The sequence below is a fragment of the Pundamilia nyererei genome, unplaced genomic scaffold (genome assembly GCF_000239375.1).
Source record: "Pundamilia nyererei isolate P.nyererei 1_Seehausen unplaced genomic scaffold, PunNye1.0 scaffold00115, whole genome shotgun sequence".
NCBI lineage: Eukaryota > Metazoa > Chordata > Actinopteri > Cichliformes > Cichlidae > Pundamilia > Pundamilia nyererei.
In genome coordinates this window covers 1805209-1824368 of record NW_005187516.1, presented here as the reverse complement: position 1 = coordinate 1824368, position 19160 = coordinate 1805209, and the positions used below count along the sequence as shown (strand labels likewise).

At 42.5% G+C, this 19160-nt stretch overlaps 2 protein-coding genes across 5 annotated transcripts in view; both read left to right on the top strand.

The window, feature by feature from the left end:
* Nucleotides 1–3909: 3909 nt before the first annotated feature.
* Nucleotides 3910–7044, top strand: erich2 (glutamate-rich 2). 4 transcript variants are annotated; one of them, XM_005741996.2, is made up of 7 exons: nucleotides 3910–4199; nucleotides 4951–5027; nucleotides 5131–5234; nucleotides 5354–5411; nucleotides 5515–5586; nucleotides 5668–5793; nucleotides 6909–7044. In XM_005741996.2, exons 2-7 carry the CDS (start codon nucleotides 4982–4984, stop codon nucleotides 7028–7030), a joined length of 528 nt encoding a protein of 175 aa, XP_005742053.1. In that variant the 5' UTR covers nucleotides 3910–4199; nucleotides 4951–4981; the 3' UTR covers nucleotides 7031–7044. The 4 variants fall into 4 exon arrangements, with proteins under 4 accessions (XP_005742053.1, XP_013768569.1, XP_013768568.1 ...); XM_013913115.1 differs by having other exon boundaries at nucleotides 3913–4094; nucleotides 5104–5234; XM_013913114.1 differs by having other exon boundaries at nucleotides 3913–4199; nucleotides 5104–5234.
* A 709-nt stretch (nucleotides 7045–7753) lies between these two features.
* LOC102197981 (glutamate decarboxylase 1-like) overlaps nucleotides 7754–19160 on the top strand; it is a 14576-nt gene continuing 3169 nt past the window's right edge. The window contains exons 1-8 of the mRNA XM_013913122.1: nucleotides 7754–8091; nucleotides 9108–9226; nucleotides 11120–11176; nucleotides 12666–12803; nucleotides 13675–13917; nucleotides 14948–15038; nucleotides 18803–18915; nucleotides 19061–19160. The exon at nucleotides 19061–19160 is cut by the window's right edge and continues 14 nt beyond it. Of these exons, the coding sequence (XP_013768576.1) occupies nucleotides 9151–9226; nucleotides 11120–11176; nucleotides 12666–12803; nucleotides 13675–13917; nucleotides 14948–15038; nucleotides 18803–18915; nucleotides 19061–19160 (818 nt within the window). The 5' untranslated portion in view covers nucleotides 7754–8091; nucleotides 9108–9150. The remainder of the gene's footprint in view (nucleotides 8092–9107; nucleotides 9227–11119; nucleotides 11177–12665; nucleotides 12804–13674; nucleotides 13918–14947; nucleotides 15039–18802; nucleotides 18916–19060) is intronic.

Below are 19160 nucleotides of genomic sequence, written 5' to 3'. Positions count from 1 at the left end.
TATGATGTCTCTCAATCACCATGGCCACAAAACAAATTTTCAATATGGATGAGTTATAAAAAAAAAATTTCCCCACTCAGAGCTGAGGTGTGGGGAAGGGGGAATGCATAGAGCCCAAAACTGTACAGACACACATTTAAAGTAACACTGCTAAGTAAACGGGAGTTCTTGGGGCCTGTAGTCTTTGAACACGCTCCTGTGATCTTTATGTCTACGGGCGATTTTGGACTTACCCATAACTCAGGATTTATGGTACTAAACTGAAAACAACAAGTGTGGGAACCCAGCAGGGGAAAAAGTCCTGTCATCACATGTAAAACATTGGGACGCGACAACACGGTAATTAACACATCATGCACCAGCACAAAAAAGCCAGCAATGATGTCGACGACTTAACAAAAGTTACGTTGTAGGCTCTACAGAGGTTTGTTTCTTCCACTGTTGAATTCAGTTCAGTGCAATTCAATTCAATCCAGTTATAGTGCCAAGTCAACTTTTATATTCTAAGGTACAAACCCTACAGGTTGTGCAATTGTTAAAAATCCCAACAACTGCACAACCCCTTTGAGTAAGGACTTTGCAACAGTGGGAAGGTAAACACCTTTTAGGGGGAGGACATGTGCAGAAGAACCAGACTCATGTAGCCATTGGCTACAACCGGTTGGGGGTGAGGGGAGGGAGACAGGGCAAAAAACACATGTGGGAGAGAGTCAGAGTATAAAGTCAAAATTACAAATGATTAATTTAAGATTGGTTTATGAACATAAGTGAGTGAAAAAGAGGTGAGTGAAGAAAAAACACTCGGTGCATCATGGGAAGCTCTGAGTCTGAGTCTATTACAGCATAACTAAAGGAGGATTCACCTGATCCACTATAACTATAAGAGTTATCAAGGAAAAAAAGCTTTGAGCCTAATCCTTAAAAGTAGAGAGGGTGTCTGCATCCCGACTCCAAACCGGGAGCTGGTTCCACAAAGAGGAGCCAGAAATCTGAAGGCTTTGCCTCCCATTCTACTTGTAAACATCCCAGTAGGCCTTCGTCTGAGAGCGAAGTGTTTCATGTGGGTGATTACATACTGTGTGATATTTAAGATAAGATGGGGCCTGATTATTCAGGACCTTGTATGTGAGGCGAAGGAGTTTAAATTTGATTTTGGATTTAACCCTTCAAACCCTTGAATCTATGTAATGAAGAAAAGCCAACATGGCAGAAAAATGCTTTCTCTTCATGGTCCTTGTCAGTGCTCTCACTGCAGCATTTTGGATCAACCGAAGTCTTTTCAGAGAGTTTCAATATAATTAGAAAATAATTATCTAATTATGTAATCATATTTAATAGCCCAGCCAAGAGATAATACATGTATAAACTCATTTTTCAGCATCACTCTGACACTGGATGTTTGTCATTTTAGAGATATTGTGCAAATGCAAGAAAGAATCCTACATGTTTCTTTAAAGTCATATCCTGGTTGAAAAGGCTCCACAGTCATGCCATTCAGAAGTCTCGGGTTACAGACGATGTCTCCAAGATTTGAATTGTAAAGCAGAAAATTAGAGGTCATCCAGGTCTTTGTGTCTTTAAGACATTCCTGCATTTAACTAACTGTGTGTTATCTGGCTGCATGGATAGATAAAGTATCTTCTGCATAGCAGTGAAAATGTATACTGTGCTAATGATACTGCCTAAGGGAAGTATACTATAATACCATAAGAACTGGTCCTAACACGGAATCCTGCCTGCAAGATTCCTGGATTCCTACTCTCCACTCTAACCCTCTCAAGGCAGGCGTTGCAGATTTGCAACAGTTAAAAGCTAACAACCTGATTACCCCACATACATATTTTATGAGGTTTTTTTTACTCAGAAGTACCACTGCAGGTATTATTTTGTGCATTAGCAACAAAAACTTAATTTGAGCCTGAGCGGGTTAATAAAAGCCCACAAAGTCTACACTGAAAGCACATATGCACATGCTTCAATGGCATGTCAGCGTGCACAAGACGGCCCCAAGGGAGTGCTCGGTGTAAGAAACTTCATGACCCTGCCTAATTGATATGTGGTTTTATGTGTGTGTATGAGACCAAGTGAGTGTGTGTAGGAGATGAAGAGCAAAATACACATTTAACACTCCAAGCTAACCTCACCTTCTCTAAACAGCACTTCAGACTCTAGGAGAAAATGAACAGTCCTGCCAATCATGTGCTAATTTAGGCTCTCTGGGATGTCTGAGTCTGGAGCCTGTCAGTGTGACAGTCCATATCTCGCTGAGATTTTAAGACAACCGTGAAACAATGGAGCCAAGAGCAGAGGAGACCTCAATCTATTAAACACACACACACAATACCTTGTTGCATCTTCACATTTTCTAACACACTCCCCGACACACACATTCATGACAGAGGGCAGCTCTTTCGATGTGTGCACAGTTAATGTGGCGGTTACAGCTACTTATTGAATGAAATATGGCTGACATGGAGGGTGGACTGAGGCAGTCTCTCAAGGGCTGTGAGAGAACCCTTCAAACCCTTGAATATATGAGCTCAGAAACTGTAAACATGCAAATGCATTCTTAGTGTTTTACACGTTTGCAAAATTGTAAAGTTGAGGGTATAATAGCAGAAAATCTTTATAGGAATATAGCATGCAAGCATTGGATGAACCAGTATAAAACATTAAACTGAATTAATGACTCCATACACTGAAATTAAGCAAATTCTCTGATATGCAAAACAACTATGATAATAGTCATAAGTTGGCTCGGTCTTCATACTCTGGGCTCCCTTAAAAATAATGGGATGCACCAGATTGTCCACTGTGGATGTGAGCTGAGTACTGGGGTCGACACATAAGGGTGTGTAATCACCTGTTCGGAGTATCAAGTGTTTCATTTTTTTATCGTGTTGAATTTGTAGAACTTCATTTACTGCGTAAATCTTTTTATTAATGTAAGGGAAAAGACAGAAGGGTAACAACAACGTGTAACAACTAAAAAATGAGACACTCGGGAATGTAACTATTTGTGTGTGCAGTCTGTGAGCTAAGAATATTTACATGAAATGATTTGTTAGTGTTACAAACCCATATTTAAAAATTATATTCACTGAGAAAAAAGAGACACTATTATTATTATTGTTCAACTTATATATTTTCATATACTGCATCTCCCCCCAAAGCAGTCTCGCAAGACAGCAGTCACCATGAAACACCTATGGGCACTCATCCATCCATCCATTCGCTTCCGCTTTTCCTTTTCAGGGTCGCGGGGGGCACTGGAGCCTATCTCAGCTGTATTAGGGCGAGAGGCAGGGTACACCCTGGACAGGTCGCCAGTCTGTCGCAGGGCCAACACACAGGGACAGACAACCATTCACACTCATGGGCAATTTGGATTATCCAATTAACCTAACCCCACAAGCTGCATGTCTTTGGACGGTGGGAGGAAGCCGGAGTACCCGGAGAAAACCCACGCAAACACGGGGAGAACATGCAAACTCCACACAGAAAGACCCCGGCTTGATGATAGAATTGAACTCAGGACCTTCTTGCTGTGCGGCAGCAGTTCTAACCACCGTGATGGGCACTCATTTCTGCTTTAAAAAACAAAAAAATTCCCAGGACCATTGCTTCCATAAGATAAGATAAGATAAGATAAGATAAGATAAGATAAGATAAGATAAGATAAGATAAGATAAGATAAGATAAGATACAGAATAAAATACTATATACATTAGAATAAAGAACTATACAAAATAGAATAAATAACACGCATCTAAATGTTAGAGAATTTTTAATAGATCTTTGCTGGAGTGCCATTCATTCATTCATTCCATAGATTTCAAATCATCATTAACTGCTTGGCATGTCTCTGATATAATGTCCAAATTTCCGGCAACAATGAAGGCCACAGCGAGTGGGCGTTACGCCGTTGCTTAGTAACGGCTGTTTACCTCCTTCTCCGACAGCTAAAGTAACAACCGTCAACTTCCACTGCAAGAAACAGTCAGAAATTCACAGAACAGGACCTCAGACTTAAAGCAGATAAACATCTTGTGCAACAGCAGGTGTCCGTGACGGTCTGCTTCTACTAGCTACAGGTTTGCTGTTTCTGTGAATTGAAGGCCTGTTGTTCACAGGCTGCTCATTCTATGCAGTTGTTGGGCAGGACACTCGTTGCTCTAAGTGGGTCACACATTTTTCAGGTTTGTCTTTTCACTGCCCTACACATCCTATTAAGAAGATGTATAATAATTATAATTAGTATTTTTGTTGTGTCTTCACCTGGATGTTGCTTTCTGCTAAAGCAACTTGCAAACCGGATGGTGAAAAGATTTTAATGACAACGTTAGCTTCACGTGTTCCTCTGCTTGTCATCAGTATTTCATTTTTTGATTTTGTGAGATGACAAAAACGGTAGTTCCTGAGTAATCACATTAAAACGCTCATCTGGTAGTTATTATAAGAAGACCATGAGCAGCAAGACTCTCAAAGGCTGCTATATATGTCCTGTTTTGGGCAACAAAAAACAAACATTATTATTCATTTATGTAAAGTTGAACAGGATAAGAGGTGTTTCTGCTCTCAGTTAGAGTACACATGAAATAAGTGATTAGACTGCAACTATGGGATGTGGTGAAGGGAATTTACACCCGGTGAAGATGACAGACTTTGAAAGCTGTTGCTTTCAAAGTCTGTCCTACAGTACGCGAACAAGTACCAACAAAGACCCCCTGAGCATCTATATGTAAATGTTGCCCTTTATTCTGGACAGCATTTGGTTTTTATTTAGACTTGTCCTCTGCATTCATATTGTTTTATAATGTTGAGCTGCTCTTTGAGTTTGTGTGTGGCCCACCTCTAGAGCCACACAGTATCGAAATTCTTCCAGCCAGTGATCAGACCAATGAGATACGCCTCTGATACAGTTCTGACACAGATCACCTGTGATTTTAGGATTGGCTGAGCACCTGTGGAGCAGCTGGAAATGAAAGGCACTGAGATGTTAAAGTCCTCAGGCTCGAAAGGAACAGGTGGGTACAGGATTAAATGCAAAGCACGAAGGCAAAAGAAATAACATTAAAAAGTGATTATGGTGATGATTGTCAGGGGGACCAACAAATGCTCACGCACCAGCCGAACCTCTCCTCGTGTATAAAGCTAAAGAGGACAAAGAACAGACTGAGAACGTGAATGTGAAGTGTGAAGACCTTAAGGCTCCAGTGGAGCTTTTAATGAAGGTATAGCAATGCAACTGGTCCAGCTTGTCCACACTTCATGCTCTGTCCACAGAGTGCTTTTTTCTTTGCGTGTCTGAAATGTTTTTGCTTAACTTTAAAGTGAAAATGTTAACTTTCAGTTCCTCGGAGCTCTGAAGGACAAATACTTCCAGCTGGCTGTTAAACTCTGTCACATGAGTACGTATCCTGCGCCTGTCTGCTATACATCTATCTGTCGGTCAATGAATAAGTCAGTGAACCATCAAGTTAGTCAATGCTGCCTCTTCTCTCCTCGCTCCAGTTCTCATCTACGAGCCAGACAATCCTGAGGCCTCAGAGTTCCTCCCATTGATCCAGAAGAAGCTGCTGGAAGGTGACAGTTGTCTTTGTACAAACACTTTAGGCTGCATGTTACAGACTAAACATCGAAGGTGTTGTTTGATTTTTCCATCAGAGCAACACGCAGAGAAAAGCAACGAGGAAGAAAGTGATGATGATGACATTGATTCTGGAAGTGATGAGGACCCCTCTCATAGCTCATCTTGCTCCTCTTCATCAGCCTCAGATGATGATGATCATGGTGATGATTATGAAAAGGAAAACCATGTTTACAAACACAAGCCATGCCCTCCTGCTCATATTTACCCTTATTAAAGCTGTACGACCTGTCTAGCAGGGACTATGTTACCGTACATATATTGTGTTTATTTTAAGGCACACTGCTGCTGCCCACAGTTGCTGTCTTTTCAGTGTAGACACAGTGACAGTTACATATTTTCTCATATTTTCACCTGGAATTAAAGGAGCTCATGTGGACTGAGCGGATGCCCTCATTTCCTGAAAATGTGAACTGATAAATCGCTGATAGATCAGCCATGAAAATATACGGACAAACCACACACACGCTTCCTGATAAATCCGATAAACATTTGCACGTTGACCTGCAGAAGAGACTGTAAATGAATCCACTCGATCAGAGTCATATCCATTTTGAGAATCATTATGTGATTAAATGTAAAATACCTTAACGTGTTTGAACTGATGCTAAAAATGCATTGGAAAATACAACCCTGCAGTTTTATGACCAGACATGCTAAAACTGAACACTAGGAACACACAGCACATACAGTTAGCAGCTAACTGCTCAACACAAAGAAGCAGCTGAGGAGTTTTGGCCTATAGATCTGATGATATGTAAATGCTGCATTCGTGTTCCTCATTCTTGTTATAATAACAGATATTTAAAAGTCAAAAATCTTCTAAGCGGTTATGTTTGATCATCACTTAAAGTGTCATCAGCAGTCTCCAACTATTGGTCTCCTAGCAGCAATCTGGACACTCTGCAGCCAACTTGGCCAACCCTTTGATGCTGACTCTAGCAGTTATGTTAAAACATTATCTAAACTGTCACTGGGACATACAAAAACATATTTATGTATCATCATTCAGATTGCATGAAATTCAACAAAAAAACACTTTCCCCTGGAAGTTTGCACGTCTGCCACCATGTTTGCTGAATCCTCCCATGGCTTTGATTTCAGGATTCTTTAAACATCAGCTCTCTCTCTGTGAAGATGATAAGCGATGCTGCATGACAGGGAAAAGATGTGGTATAAGGAGTATGTAAATTTCACTAATTTGTGCATGAAACAAGAGAGACCAAAGTCATGATTTCTTACTTGTTTTGTTTTTCAGTTTTCACTGTGGATGAGAGCTGTAACGTGACCCAAACAAAAGAACTGATTCTGGAGTCCATCTGGTCCACTCTCCAGTCTTTTGTTATGGCGGCAATTAAATTAGCACAAATAAAATGTTAGCCTATGTAAACTCATAAGCAGTGAAGACCTTTTATGTGCCCTGTTTTAGTGCAGATGTAAATCCCAGCAGCTAAGCCTCCTTGTTGAATGCCATCAGTCTGAGTTTATCTTTATGCATCTCCACATGTCACTTGTGAGTGTAGAAAGATATGATTGGCTCCTGATAAAGGCTGAATAAATTGCAGCGGCTGAATGAACATAATGGCTGGTCCCTGTCTGTGCACTGGATCCAGAGGCAGGCGTGAGGATGACAGAAAGGACACTAAGCCAGCGCCCGCCATGCTTTGAAGTCTCGGCGTTATTGTCCGTGGCGAGGTTAAAGCAGTGAGTAGGTCAGAAATTATGATGTAGGCAATGTTTTCATCTCATGAAGGTGAATATTACAGACAGTGCTTGCATGGATGGATGGCTCCTGGATGGCTTGTCCTGCTCGCTTTATAATGCGTGTGTCCATTCTGGAATAAATGACCTAACAGCTTCCACAGGTCCCCAAAACCCAATCAATCAACAGATATGAGGAGATGGACCGGATGTCCTGAATATGTATCTGTTGGTATTTAAAAGCCCAGCTGTGCAGTTTCATTCCAAGGTCAATTTCTATGTAACCAAATTTACATTCAAGTCTCCACCCTCATCCCTGTGACACCCACCCACACCTGGAGACACAAGAGCTCGCCCACACACACATATACGCACACAGGGGCGGGTAAACGTCATCGGTATTTTTCCTTTTGCTTGTTTGGTTCCTTAAAGTGGATTGTAGCTGTCAGTAGCACTCAGGGAAGCTTCATTAGCCGTCAGGGTGGGAGGCAAGGCTGTGACTCATGCCTGCGTGAAGAGACCAATGGGCAGCCGGATCCTCAGATATAAATAACGAATAAAAATATTCTTGAGTGAGAAAGGGTCACTTGCGCGCCGCCGGATGGGATTTTATCAGTGCGCTCTGTTGATATTCCGCCATCGCCACCACTGGACTGTTTCTTGTCGCGCCTTCGGGTGGCAGTTGTAACATTTAAGTTGTACTTTGTCTGGACTCGACAACCTGTGCGCCCCGTGAGCCGGTAAGATCCCTTCTTTTCTTCTCCAGCTGCACCCTTCGTGTCTGTTTCTTCAGAGGGGGGAAGATGCTTAAACCACTCCACTTTTCAGCCGCTGATATCGTGCGATCAGCTTTGGAGGACAAAATATCAGAGCATAAATTAAACAATAATAATAATAATAATAATAGAATTCTCACATAAATCATTCCCAGACGGGAGACAAAACGAATTTATTAGTTGTTCAGCCTCTCTCTCTCTCTCTCCCTCTCTCGCTGCCTCTCTGTCTCGTGATGACATTGTAGTAAGGTTGGTGTTCAAAGCATATCTTAATTGAAATGTCGATTACTGAGTCAACACATGAATGGGGAACGGTTATTTATGTGGACACTGTCACCTCATTTTATCAATATTTGCTGCCTGTGAAGTATCATTTTAATGCATTCGTTTTATTCTGATTTTCTGATCATCTCGATGATTTTATACGATGGGAAACGCGGGCCTTACCTGTTCTTTCTTTAATATTTTGGTTTTGGTCGTTTAAAATGTCATCTGTTATTAAAAAAAAAAACAACATTTTTTTTCTTTTTAAATTAAACGATGATTTGGTTTTAACGATCCACAAGAACTTACTGCAAGAACGAGCCATGTTTCTTTTGCTAGTTCCCAACTTAAAAACAAAAAACAAATCTGTAAATCTGTGGCCCATCTGTAAACCTGTGTCATGCAGCAGCGCTGGGTTAGTTAACAGCTGACTGAAAGCAACACAATCCGAAGAGTGTCTCTAAATAAAACCTATACCCATGCAGCCATTTTATCCCCCAAAGTATTGCGATGTGCGTCTTGGTTGCGCATTGTGCGCAACTCACTCCAAATTGCGCGGCTTCAGCCGTTTAAGGGAGAATGAAGCGCTCCTGGTGACGCACGGAGCAAAATCCGTGCGTTTTCTGATCAAAATCTCGGCCTGCCGTTTAAACTGCACGCAGTTATCGGAAATCCGACACGCAGTCTCCCCTAACACTGAGTCGTTTTGTTTACAGCTGAATAATTCCCGCACCCGGAAACCAAAGTAACACAGGACTGATGGCTACGTCTGAGCCGAGAGCCGCCGGCGGGGAACAAGACCCCAACTCAGCTAATTTAAGACCTCCGACCACAAGTAGGTCCCCACACTCCTCTCCCTGTTAACAACACTTTGGCTTCGGCTCCCCGAGGCTAAATTGTGTTTATGGTTTTCAGTCTTCAGAGCGCTCGGGCTGTGGTGAAAGCCACTCGGTGCCTTGCTCAAAGACACTTTTGCAGCGCGATCTATCGCCAGCACAGCGGTTTAAACCCAGGTTCACCCTCCACGCGCCTCTGTCTGCTTCTCTCTCTCCCTCTCTGTCTCTCTCCCCTCCTTCCCTGTCTGATAAAGGAGAGTGTAGCCCGGGCCATTTGCTGTGTGGGCTCCGTCGTTAATCATTCCGGTTAAAAACAGAGCCATCACAGCTGCCTGTCGCTGTCTGGCGGACCAGCGGTGCGCGCCGAGCGGCGGACCTGGCAGAAATAATGCGCCATTAAAGCGCTGGCATTTCTAACGATCTCGGAGCGTTTTTCCTGAACGTGTTCTATTCAAAATATGAGTTTCAACCCAAAATTAAAAACATGAAGATTTGAAGATTTGATCCTGTGCACCTTTCGTCTTGATAAAGCAAAAAAATTTGATATAAGAATTGTCTGTAATAATTCTCATAGTTTAGGCATGCTTTTTATTCGCTTCCTTTTTTAAAAAGAAAAAGAAAAATCTAAACCTGTGCATTAACCTGTGGGTTAATTAATCACGTCGAGCCTTTGTCGCATACACAAAATTGACTCCATTAGAGCACACTTGAGCAGCCATCTGCAGTCCAAAGCAGGGAAATAATTGCAGTTTTTGTTTTGTTTTGTTTTTTCAGAAAAACGTTACAGGGATAGCCTGCAGCTCCTTTTGTCCGGTGTGCAAATACATGCTTTATTTTCCCTTCCTCGTTACCGGATACAAAATTTCGAAATCTTTTATTTGTGGCCCTTGAGTGCCAATAAACATATAAAAAAATATTCAGACTTTTTCTTTCATGGAAATTTAAACCAAGAAAATGTCCTTTTAAACTAGGATGTTTGTTTTGTCTGTTTGCTCGCGTACTGCTGCTGCTGGATGTTGCCATTATCTCTCTGCCACGCTCCATCTCACGCCTGGCGGCTTTGCGTGCGCGCGCGTCTGTGTGTGTGTCCGTGTATGTGTGTTTTTATGCCTCGGCCTCCGCACCTAGGGCTGTTTTTTGTCGGAATGAGATTGCTTCAGTAAATTTAAATGCTTGTTTTTTTGTTTTCGCAAGTTCTACATCAGGTACATTCGCCTCGTCGCTTCTCACTTTTTGCGCCGAGCGCTCTGCATCTTGTTCCCTGAGGCTTTCTTCTCCATCTCAGCTCACGCGTGTCCACGCTCCGGTTTGTGTGTGCATGTGTGTGGCACTAAGTGTATATGCATGGGCGTGTGTGTGTGTGTGTGTGTGTGTGTACGTCGACGCACTACGCTCCAAGTTTGTGCTTCAAGCGCCTACTGTATACTTCCAGACCAGAGACATTACCAGCTCGCTCCACTCACATACTGCGATCCACTCAATTAATTTCTGCCCTCCTCCGTGAGCTCATTTCACGGGTGTTAATTCCAGTCCGCCCTTTGGCTGGGTGTGTGAGCCGGCGTGGATTTGCCGTGCGGGTCACTGTCGGTCCCTATTGATTGAACTCAAATCGGAAGTGTTAGCAGACTCATCCCCCCCCCCTCTCTTGTGATCAGAGGGGGTGTAAGGAGGCTAAATCCGAGTTCAACAAAGCAAAACAGTCCGTGCAATTCTTTACAGAAAATATGAATATACCCAAACACCCCACAGTCGCACACCTGGCCAAGAGTCGCTCCTTCACGCTTCCATTTATTTATTTTTTGTTCCATGTGCACGCTGTGCTCCATCACCCGCCTCACCACATTTGCTCGCGGTCTCCACGCTCAGAAACTCAAACGTTCATTTTGTTTTAGCCAACGAATACGCGTGGATGCACGGATGCACAAGGAAACTGGGGATGAAGATTTGCGGTAAGTTTTGTTTCGCCACGAAAAAAATGGTTTAATCTTGAAGATGTTATTTAAGAAAATGAAATAAAGAAATACATTTTTTTAAAGATTTTTTGACATACCATGGCTCTCGATATTGAATTCCGTTATGACTGCTTTCCTTCCTTTTTTTTCCTTCTGACCGGTTCACATTTTCTTTTACGATTTATTATGATCTTACTCATTTCGAGGCCCTCAGAAATATAGGCCACATTACAGGTTGATAGAGCGGGGCGGTCCTCCACACTGTCAGTGTGCGTTTCCATCTTCCAAAGGTCACTGGACATTAGCCTGTAGGTCTGCTGAGGAGAGCCCCGGATCAGGCCCCCCGCCCCTCCTTGCACCCTCCCCTGTCTTTCCCATTTCAGCACCAATAGAAAGATCTCCGGGGCAAGCCTGGAAACAGAAAGCAGAACGTGCCTTAAAATAACTCGTAACGATTTGCTTTTCCTATCACATCCGGTTATTTCTTGAGTCACTTTTCTCAGGCTTACTGTCAGTGTCTCTAATAGCCCCCCCCCCCCTTTTTTTTCTATTTTCTTTTTTGTTACAGTGGAGGGGGTGGATGTGACGTTTATTTTCTCCATCACTTAAAGGAATCTGCTTCTTTCAGAGGCTCACACGATGGAAAGTGTAGATGTTTATTTATTTGCAGTCACGCAAGTTGAATTCAGTGTCGCGTAAAGCTCTACCCATTCAAAAGGCGCATTATTGACCGCTTTACTGCAGCACAAGTCTGAGAAAGTCTGACATTGTTTTGTTTGTTTTTGGTTTTTTAGTAAGTGATCATCGGATTTTCATTAGTTAAATGACGTTTTAACCCCGCGCAGTGGCCACTAATTATTCATACGCTTTATTAATGAGCAATGAACATTTTCACTGAAAATATTTTTTTAATTTAAGCGACAAAGAGCGTGTGGCTTCCCCGTGTTTTTGACGCGCAATTAGGCCCACGCATTATTCTGCACATATATGCGAAAAGCTTATAAAATCTAACGGTGGCCCTGTAGAGACACGCTGCTTCAGGGCACTTTGCATCCTTCATTAACCCCTCTTCGGAGGGTGTATATTTATTGGCTGTGTGTGGCAGCCTGTCCTGAGCACCGAGGCAATCAGTCTGCGCCTATAGGGGAGGGGCAAGCTGGCTGGGCGTTTCCTGACGGGGTGAGGCTGTGATGTCACGGGATAAGGCGGGCACCCACGGGTGCTTCCTTTTCCTACTTAGCTTATATAAATTTGGCCTCCAGCAGAGAAGCTTTTCAGATTGAAGTATTCCGGCTGTTTATGGGCTGATTAAAAATTTTCACAAAAATCTCAATTTTCTTTCTTGCTTTTTTTTTATTTATTTATTTTCTGTTATATTTTAATTTCGCCGTTTTTCTTTTTCTTTTCTCTTTGTTTTTTTATTTTTTTATGAGTGGGATGGAGATGTTTGGTGATAACTCCTTCTCTTCGCCGTGCAACACCTTAGGGTTCCTGCAGAAGAACAACAGCCTGGAGGAGAAGGGGAGGCTCGCGGGCCAGAAGAACTTGCTCTCGTGCGATAACAGCGACAGGGACGCGCGCTTCCGCCGTACCGAGACCGACTTCTCCAACCTGTTCGCGAGAGGTGAGGAAACCACACTTCCGCTATCCCAGATCTTCTTTAAAAAACACCAACATTATTATTGTTATTATTATAACTCGGGCGTTTTAAACATCGCTTTCTTGACATAAAACAGAGAAGAGCGTCTTCACTTGTCTGTCTGCCATCTCTGCGTTTGTCCTCTTTTTGCTTGATAATGACAGTGAGCTTTACAGGAAAATTAAATATTAGGCCAATATCAACAGAACGAACGAGAGGCCAAACTGTGGTTGGGTTATTCATGTATGTATTGTGATGTAAACCGTGCTTTCGGAGGCTAAACTCGAGGCTTTATAAAAGCCTTGCAGAACTAAAATACTTGGATATTCCGGTGGCAGAAATGTGACTTACAAAGTGATTTTAACACCTTAATTTAGCGCAAGCGTGATTTTGCGCTATTTTCATGTCCGCATCAGTTTTTTTAAAGTAAATTAAGACAACGCGACGGAATAAATAGATTACAAAGCACTATTTTTTTCTTAGATTAAATATAAAATACTTTCCTTTCAAAGAACAGAATTTATTTTGATGTCATCTTAAACATAAGTGTTTGCCTACTCTTTCCTGTTAAAATGTCTGCTGAGAAATGTCTTTTGTGTGTTTTGATGGCTATTTCACAACTTAAAGCCTGCTAGCCAAAACCTATAAGACCAATTATGGAGCCGTCTTTATTCGATCTAGCACAGAAATGTAGCCCGAGGAACTGCGGGGAAAATGGAGAGAATTTTAGAATTTTACTCAAAAACAAAGTGCATTAGCTTTACAAAAGATAAGCTAATCCATTGACGTGCTCAGATATTAGCTCCCAGAATCACAAATGGCTTCATTTCCCCTACTTTTCCCACGCCTCTTTTAGACCTCCTGCCGGCTAAAAATGGAGAAGAGCCCACCATGCAGTTTTTGCTGGAGGTGGTTGACATCCTTACCAACTATGTCAAGAAGACTTTCGACCGGTCTACAAAGGTTTTGGATTTCCACCATCCTCACCAGCTCCTGGATGGGATCGAGGGCTTCAACCTGGAGCTGTCAGACCAGCCCGAGTCCCTGGAGCAGATCCTGGTGGACTGCAGAGACACGCTCAAATATGGCGTCCGCACAGGTAAGGGCTTTGGGACGACCTTCATCGTGGAGGAAACATTAACCTACCTCAACAGGGAAAGATTTGTTTGTTGTTTGGTTTGTTTTTTTGTGTGTATATGTGCTTGGGTAACTCACATGGAGGTGTGTGTTATTTTTGATGGCAGAGGAGATTGGTATGTGTGATGTGGGCGAAGATGCAATTAACTTTTAATTTTTTGCATTGAAAGCAAACAGCAGTGAGAGATGTAGTCCTGCACCTTATTACTGCCACACACATTATAGTAATAAAGCAGGACATTACATCTCTGTTAATATCCACACATGTTCAGTGTGTGGATTTTGAATGTGACACAAACTATTAGAGAATGGGCCATTTCTCGCAGAGTACACAGCCTATTTAGATGACTGCCATATGTATTGTACCCCTGGTAATTCACTTCACATCCTCCCTTTCTTCCACCCCCCGACTTATTAAAGCATGTGTCGCCTGAGGGGATCCTAACACGGGCTGATTCAAGCTGTTAAAAACGACAACGCTCAAACTGTCCCTCGGGTTTTATATATCAGGCAGTCACTGACTGTGTCTACAACTCAGTAGCACTTTTTTCTCTCCCTCTCTTTCTTCTCAAAACATTTTGTGGCTGTTTTTTTAGTTTGTGGGCTGGAGGAGCTGTCGGCGGTGCTGAAACCACACACCTTTCATTTCTTTTGTCACAGCTGTTATTTCATTTTTATTGTTAATTCTTTTTATTACTCTGTTTATTATGTGAGGCAGGCACCTCCATAACCACAGTGTACATGTATCCATGACTGCATACAGGCTCCAGGTCTACACACAGTCACTGTGTGTATATGTGTGTGTGTGTGTGTGTGAGAGTCTAAATGCTTGTCATACAGCTGTTATGGCCCACTGAGCAGCGCTTTGTCAGATCCCTTTGCTATTATGGTTGGCCATGGAAATACAAAATGAAAACTGAATGATGACTGAATTTAAACCCATTATTGAACTTTTTAATATTTATTTTGTATTATTTTTTTTCTCCCTTTAGGTCACCCACGCTTCTTTAACCAGTTATCTTCTGGCCTAGACATTATTGGTCTGGCTGGAGAGTGGCTCACCTCCACCGCCAACACCAACATGTAAGTCACACAGTACGCTCTCTGTACCGAGTGCCTGACACAGTTTATGTATAGAAGGGAAACACCTATACAATTCACAGGGGGACAACTGATATTTCCTGTTTGTAGGCCAGTGGAAATAGCCTCTAGTCATCATCATATATTAGCATTGCGGAAGTGCTTATGATGTACCTCTGGGCTCACTCCACCACTGGTCAAAGGAGGCCGATTATATAAAGTGTTTGTGTTTTTTTCCCCCTGTATTGACAGATGGTAGTCTGGCACAGTGCTATACTGTGTGTATATCACACACCACCAAGCCCCAGGGGGTGGTTAGATTGCATATTGATCTCAGGTCACAGTTACATGTTCACCCAGCTTGAGTGGAGAAGGCCTGAACCCCACATCAGTTGCACACGCTCTCAGCACACAGATCCTGACGCAGACATGCTGTGAACGAAAAGCCACAACTCTGTGACACGATTGCTGGAGTGAGGTGACAAATTATAGCAAAACACAAGCACACTCATAGAGGTTCATACAGACATCCACAGTCAGTTCATCCACATTTTTTACTGAGCAATAATCAGCCTAATATTTATAGCAATGTCACTAAATTTTGATGTGTATCAATAGCAACGTTTAAAATATTAATAATTTCACCTTCCAAAAATATTCGTAGTGAAATGATTCAACTTTTTACGTATGAAATATCAGAAGTGTGTGGAAAAAACACCCCCAGTTATCCACAACAAAAGCAGTCATTATCAAATAACCTGTTTAGTCTGTCCAGCAGTCAGTAGTCAAAGGCTAATAAATTCTATTGTTACATAACACAAAGAAAAGCTGCAAAATGGCACAATGGAGGCTGGAAATGGGAAATGTTACAGAATACAATAAGAGGCAATCAGCTAATCAACTTATTCTGCAGCTGTTTTATTAGTGAGAGACACAAATCAGTTAAGGTCTGTCAAAAACAGCTGAGCTTTGGTAGGAGTGCTTTATTTATGTAGGGTTTTTTTTATTTCTTTAGAGGAGATAATAACGAAAGAATGAGGATTGTTTTAAGCTAAGGCTCGATCATGTAGTCATTATTAGATCATGAAGAAAATATAAACTGCATGGTTTCTGTATATATTTACAGTTCACCCATTACCCAAACAACCTTTAAACATTACAGCTTCTTACAGACTGGGTTTCTTTAGTCATTAACAGCTTCATATGGCAATCACAATGAAACTATGATATTGTTTGTATTGTGACTTCAGTCTCAGTTCAGACTTGCCGCATTCATAGATAGGAGAAAACTGAACTCCCAGTGAAGTGCAAAAATCACACCTGCATAAGTCTGACTTGGTGAAAGGGTTGGCACATAACTGCAGAAAATAACAGGACGAGTGCAGCACAAAAGGTCACCCAGAATAAACATTAATTACAAGACAATGTACTTTAGACCTAAAAGAATATTGTCCAAACTTGCTTCTGAGGACAGTAAAGCAAAGGCTAGAAGAAAACTGTGACACCTAATTTGTCCAATTTCTATTAAAACATTAGCATAGGAAACTACCTTCTTAGAAAAACTTTCCCATCTCATTTCCTGGTTGGAAGAATGCCCCAAGAGACGGGGCCATTGACTTCCCACACACGCTTGTGCACGCTTTCATAATGGCACACGCACACATGCACACACACCAGCTCTGGCTGTCCCAGATACAGCAGCTAGGGTTTCCAGTCCATTGACTACAGGCTCATTGTGAGCTGGTGTTAGCAGATAGGCCAGCTGGGCCCCACACTGAAACACAATGTCCTCCGGCTGCACAGAAAACCCTGTTACATTGTGGAAACTGGCTGCCGCAGCTCCCCACGGAGTGCTCATTCCGGCTCTATTGTCCCCGTGGGTACAGACGGACTCAGTGGTCCTTTGAGGGGCTGAGAGGAATGTGTGTGGTGGTGATGGGGGGTCAGAGGGTTAGTCACATACAGACACACGCGCAAACACACACACACACAAACACATCCATAAACACACTTACACGCACACATTGAGTGCCCTTGATGATGATAATAAGGGCATTTAGGGGCTGTCCCTGGGGACAGGCAGGTGACTGAGGGGTAATTTTCACCCTGAAAAGACCAATGATTGGCTCTGATTGTGATAATGATCACCATTATTGCCATTACAGCGTGAAATGACTCAGAGAGAAGGAGAATTTTAAAAAGGTTCACTGGGGTTTTTTGTACCTTTTTTTTGTCCTGTGGCTGGGATGAGTTTTGAGAAGAAAGGAATATGAGACATCCAGGTTATTAAGTCTGCTTTATATAAACCATAATTCCACTATATCAAAGGACACTAAATTGGTGAGATGAGGCCAGTGAGGGACTGAAAAGTGAAGTGTTATCCTTGGGTGTAGCAAATCATAGTCACAGCCCAGAAGTCATAGAGTAGTCCAGCGCATTTACAAAAGCTAAAAATCATCAGCAGAAATATTTACACAAGAAAAATGCCTCCTTGGTTATTTTTCTTCATCTTTCATGTTTTTTTTTTCAATTTCTCTTTGTCTCTTTGTTTTTGTTCTCTGTCACTCAGCCTCTGCGTTGTGCGTGCTTCATGATGTTGCTTTGCTGCGTGCTTTTCTGTGCGCACCCTGCATCATCCCCTCATCTTCCTTTGTTGTCCTCTGTCACACTTCTCTTCATTGCATTGTTTCCCTAAATCTCACTCTGCTCGCAGCCTTTATACCTCCCCCTTTCTACCAAACTACAAAAAACAACCTCAGCCCTTGTGCAGATAGCTATTTGAGGGGAGGGGAAAAAGACAGGGAGGAATCGAAGAAACGTGGAGATAACGCTGCTTCTAATTTGGGTGATGGGTGAAGCTACAGCGCTGGAGGTGGAGGAGCGTTGTGTAACTGGCCTCATTAGAAGCGGGGTAAACAGGGATCAGCGTTAAGGGTGCGTGTGGGAAGCAGTGAAATGTCACTTAGCAAAGAGAGCAAAAGCTCGGGCCTCCTTTCTGTGACACATTTGACCCACTTTAGCTTCTCCAGGAGTTTTGTTGGTGGCTGTCCTTGGAGATAACAGTCGTTTTATCTTTTATTAACTGACAGAGAGGTCAGGCACATATCAAGCTTTAAAAGCGTTGGCTCATTTCAAGAGTGTGAAGATTACTTCTTTTTTTTGTTGTTTTTGAATCTTTTCTCTTTCATCTTTTTAATGAAATAATGAAATTCATAGGCCTAGGCTCTCCCTCATTTTTTCTATATTCTGGGGCCAACAGAGGCTGTTATCTCTGTTGGCTGTTATCTCTTTAAAGCACTCCCTCTCCCTGTCCTTCTGTCACACACACACACACACACACACACACACACACACACACACACACACACACACACACACACACACACACACACACACACACGAGTTCTCTCAGCCATCACATCAGCCCCATTCAGAGTCGCCGCTGAGATCGGCACCATTGACAGATATCCATCAGAGCTTTGTGTGCTTTAATTAAACCACTGAGTGATTTTAGGAGGCATTTGAATATGAATGTTTGCTGGTTGACTCATATCGGCCACTTTTTAATTAGCCCAGTCAGCACAAGCTCCACTTTTGTGCTCTGCAGATGGAATTATAGAAGGACTAATGAATAATATAGACACACAATGAATATCACTGTGTGTGTTTTGGGGGAGTCTGTGGACTCTCTGCCTTACGAGTGCATAAGAATGCTCAGTGTCTCTGAATGATGTGCTGCATTCATTACTCGGTGTTATGATTGTCAGGTTCACCTATGAGATCGCCCCGGTGTTTGTGTTGATGGAACAGCTGACTCTGAAGAAAATGAGAGAGATGATTGGCTGGCCAAACGGAGAGGGTGACGGGCTCTTTTCCCCAGGTCGGTCTGTAAATCACACTACCCATGTATAGCCAATATTCATATTACTGTATGACTTTTGGTCCAAATATTCCACGTGGATGTACACTGCACAGACTGTGTGCTGCTGTCCAGGGTACTGATGTGTGTGCGGTGTGCTTAACAGGGGGTGCTATCTCCAACATGTACAGTGTGATGATCGCACGGTACAAGTATTTCCCAGAGGTGAAGACCAAGGGCATGTCTGCTGCTCCCCGCCTTGTCCT